At 50.2% G+C, this 2886-nt stretch overlaps 1 protein-coding gene across 3 annotated transcripts in view; it reads left to right on the plus strand.

Annotated features, from left to right (window-relative positions):
• The window catches only part of VASH2 (vasohibin 2), a 38920-nt gene that overhangs the window by 29276 nt on the left and 6758 nt on the right, over positions 1–2886 (plus strand). For all 3 annotated transcript variants that reach the window (XM_040611481.1, XM_040611480.1, XM_040611482.1), the window contains exon 6: positions 1755–1870. In XM_040611481.1, coding sequence (XP_040467415.1) covers positions 1755–1870 — 116 coding nt within the window. The remainder of the gene's footprint in view (positions 1–1754; positions 1871–2886) is intronic.

Consider the following 2886-nt stretch of genomic DNA (forward strand, 5'->3'; position numbering starts at 1 on the left):
AGCCTGAGATTAAGGTGGTATCAGATGGGCTGGGGGTGTGCTTACATCTGCCTCTATGGTTTTCCCACAGAGCCTGGTGTGTTTTCAAGCCCTTATAGCTATTTTTTAGTTCAAGGGTCTCCACTTCGGGCTGGAAAATGCTTGAACTCATACTTGTCCCCGGACACCAAGGAGCTATTGCCCGGTTTGTTTTTCAGAACTAGGATGGCTGGGGCTGAAGCTGGTGGGGTGGGCGAGCTGGTTGCAGGGAGGGATCTCTGCTCTTTGCACCTGAGCTGCAAGGGGTGCCATGGGACACCCATGTCAGTGGCTGCTTCTCCTTGCAGGGCATGCCAGTGGGCTCGCCCTGCGCTGCCTGATGTCCACCACTCTCAGCTAAATCAAAGTAGGTTCCATGGGAAAGGTGAGGAAAGCAAGTCCCTGACAGGCTGCTCCTTCCCCTCGCGTTGGTTGGACTGAAGAGCCCAGAGGGAAACCGTGGGGAGACAGGGCAGGCTGCCAGGGGGCTGGAGGGTTTGGCTGCCCTTGGGGACAAGGGGTGTCCCTGACCATGCCTCTGGGGCTGGCGTGGGTGGGGAGCTGGTTGCGGTCACGGTGGAAGGGGATTTGGTGCCTTTCCAGCCTGCCGCTGGCAATGGGAGCAGAGCAGGTGTGTTGCTAAGTATGGGGCTGGCTCTCGTGGAGAGGCATGTGGCATCATGTCAAGTTATTCTGGGTTCCCATTCCCTGCCCTGCTGAGGAATGGCTTCTACGTAGCAGCCGCGTGCCTTTTTGGCAGAGGCACCTGTCCCCTTGCCCTGATCTGGGGGTGTCACCAGTGGCATCATAGCCCTTATGTCCTGCTGCCACCCCTTCTGCCCAGCCAAGTTTTGTACCATACTGTCACCTTAAGCACATGTGCTTGATTACAAATGTATGAAGTTGTTTTTTGGTGTTTGCCCCCCCCCCTTCTCTATTCACACACTTTTAAAACCATCTAGAAAGGAAACAGGTTGAAGCTGACTCTAGTCGAAGTCCATGTGGACAGATGACTCACTGAACATAGTTCTGATAGACAGACCAGCTCTGTGTGTGCTGAGCTGTGACACTGGGTCCCATCCTTGTAAGGGCCTCAAGGCCAGGACCACAGCCCTGAACCCTTGAAGGCTGAAGGCCCTGCATCTGACCCTTCCCTTGAGTTAATGCAGAGTTTGGGCCACTTGATTCAGGGGGCTCCCATTGTGAGGGAGCTGACTTTGGAGGATCAGGTCTTAAGAACAGGCTGGAGTGTGGGCATTGTGCCCGATGAGGTTTGGAGGGCCTGGGGGATGAAGGCAGGCTGGAGACTTACTGAAAAGTCCCGCTGTCACAGAGATTTTTACTGTTAGCCTGGGAGAAGATTGCATCTGTTTGTGGAGAGGAAAACTGGAGAGGGCCTTTTGGCTGCGTGAGGTTCCTTCAGCTGAGGCTCAGAGCTGGTTTTCTTATCCCTTGCTGTTGCCAGCTCTGAAGAAAGCTGTGGATGAGGCCTGTTTTTCAGTATTTAGCTGGGAACTAAATTGGTGACACCAACTAATTTTTGCAGGAAGCCCCTGAACAGCTATCACATGATTACAGCTTTGGGTTCCTCTTAACCTGGGCAGGGTTTGAATAAGCCCCAAGAGACTGAAGGCTCTTTGTGTGCTGTCTCCATTACAGTACGAGGCCCTTTTATTTTTTCATTGAACCATTGCCTTTATTGACCGCCTTTTCCTTCCCTCCCCCATCTCTCGCAGATTCTGAAACCCTCAAGTGCCCATTCTCCAATGAAAGAGAGATCACGGGGTAAGTCGTTGTCCCCTCGCCGAAGACAAGCCAGCCCTCAGAGACGGGCGTGCAGAAGAGACAAATCGTGAGTATTGCTGCTGCCCTCGCTGACGGGTCAGAGATGGAGGGTGACGACATATTATTTTATGCTGTACAAAAGTTATATGTGCTCACTGGCACGTATAGGAAAACTGCACCAGGTATCTCAGTTACCGGAGAGGCTCCAGAAGCTGCCAATACTGCTGATGTCCTGGCATTGCTGTGCTTGCTGCTGCCCGATGGCCCCTCTGTGCAGTGTCCTTGGATGACCCGACGCCTTTGCTTGGTTCAGTTCTACCAGGTGTTGGATGACTGTGAAAGTGAAAGTGTTGGGGTTTGCCTTTTCTTTTTTTTCAGTCTTCATACAGTCTGCTTTTTTGAGAAACAAACCTAGCCTGGCGTGCAGGGAACCTGTTCAAGAGGGAAAGTAGTTTGATCACATTTGAAGGTGTTCAGACATAGGTATTAAAACCAGGAGGATGTATCTGCTGTCGGTGGTGGGGTGCCCTGCTGTCAGGGTCACTGGGGTGGAAATTGGATTCTCTGTGATGAGCCTTCGTATGGAGCTGTTCTGATGGAGTGGTTTTGGCTATGGACTGTCTGACTTACAGTGATGGTGAAAAAGTAAATCTTTTCTCTTCTTGCCAAAGCGGAAACATCACTTGCACTGTGATTTCAACTTTAATCAACTTGAAAAAAACTCAGACCACTTTCCTTGTGCGTCATAGCCAATAGTTTTTCTTTAACTGTGCAGGGGAGGACGGACTAACTGCATGCAGTATCTCTACATGGATAAAACTGAGCTTCCAGATCACAGGCCTTTTACAGCCACTAGCAATTCAGGCTCCCATAACCTTAGATGTGGAAGAGTTGAGTTTTAGCTATACTGCTTCATGCCAGGAAGCTGACAACTGTGAAAGTCTATACGTAACCCAGATTAGTCACATATTTATGATCATTGCTTTTTAAATAGGCTCCCAGACTACTGTCTCAGCACTTATTTATTTATTTTAAAGCAGCTAACAAAGACATTAGGCAAACCTTCTAAAGATAACTTCAAGA

The sequence above is a fragment of the Falco naumanni genome, chromosome 12, assembly GCF_017639655.2.
Source record: "Falco naumanni isolate bFalNau1 chromosome 12, bFalNau1.pat, whole genome shotgun sequence".
Lineage (NCBI taxonomy): Eukaryota > Metazoa > Chordata > Aves > Falconiformes > Falconidae > Falco > Falco naumanni.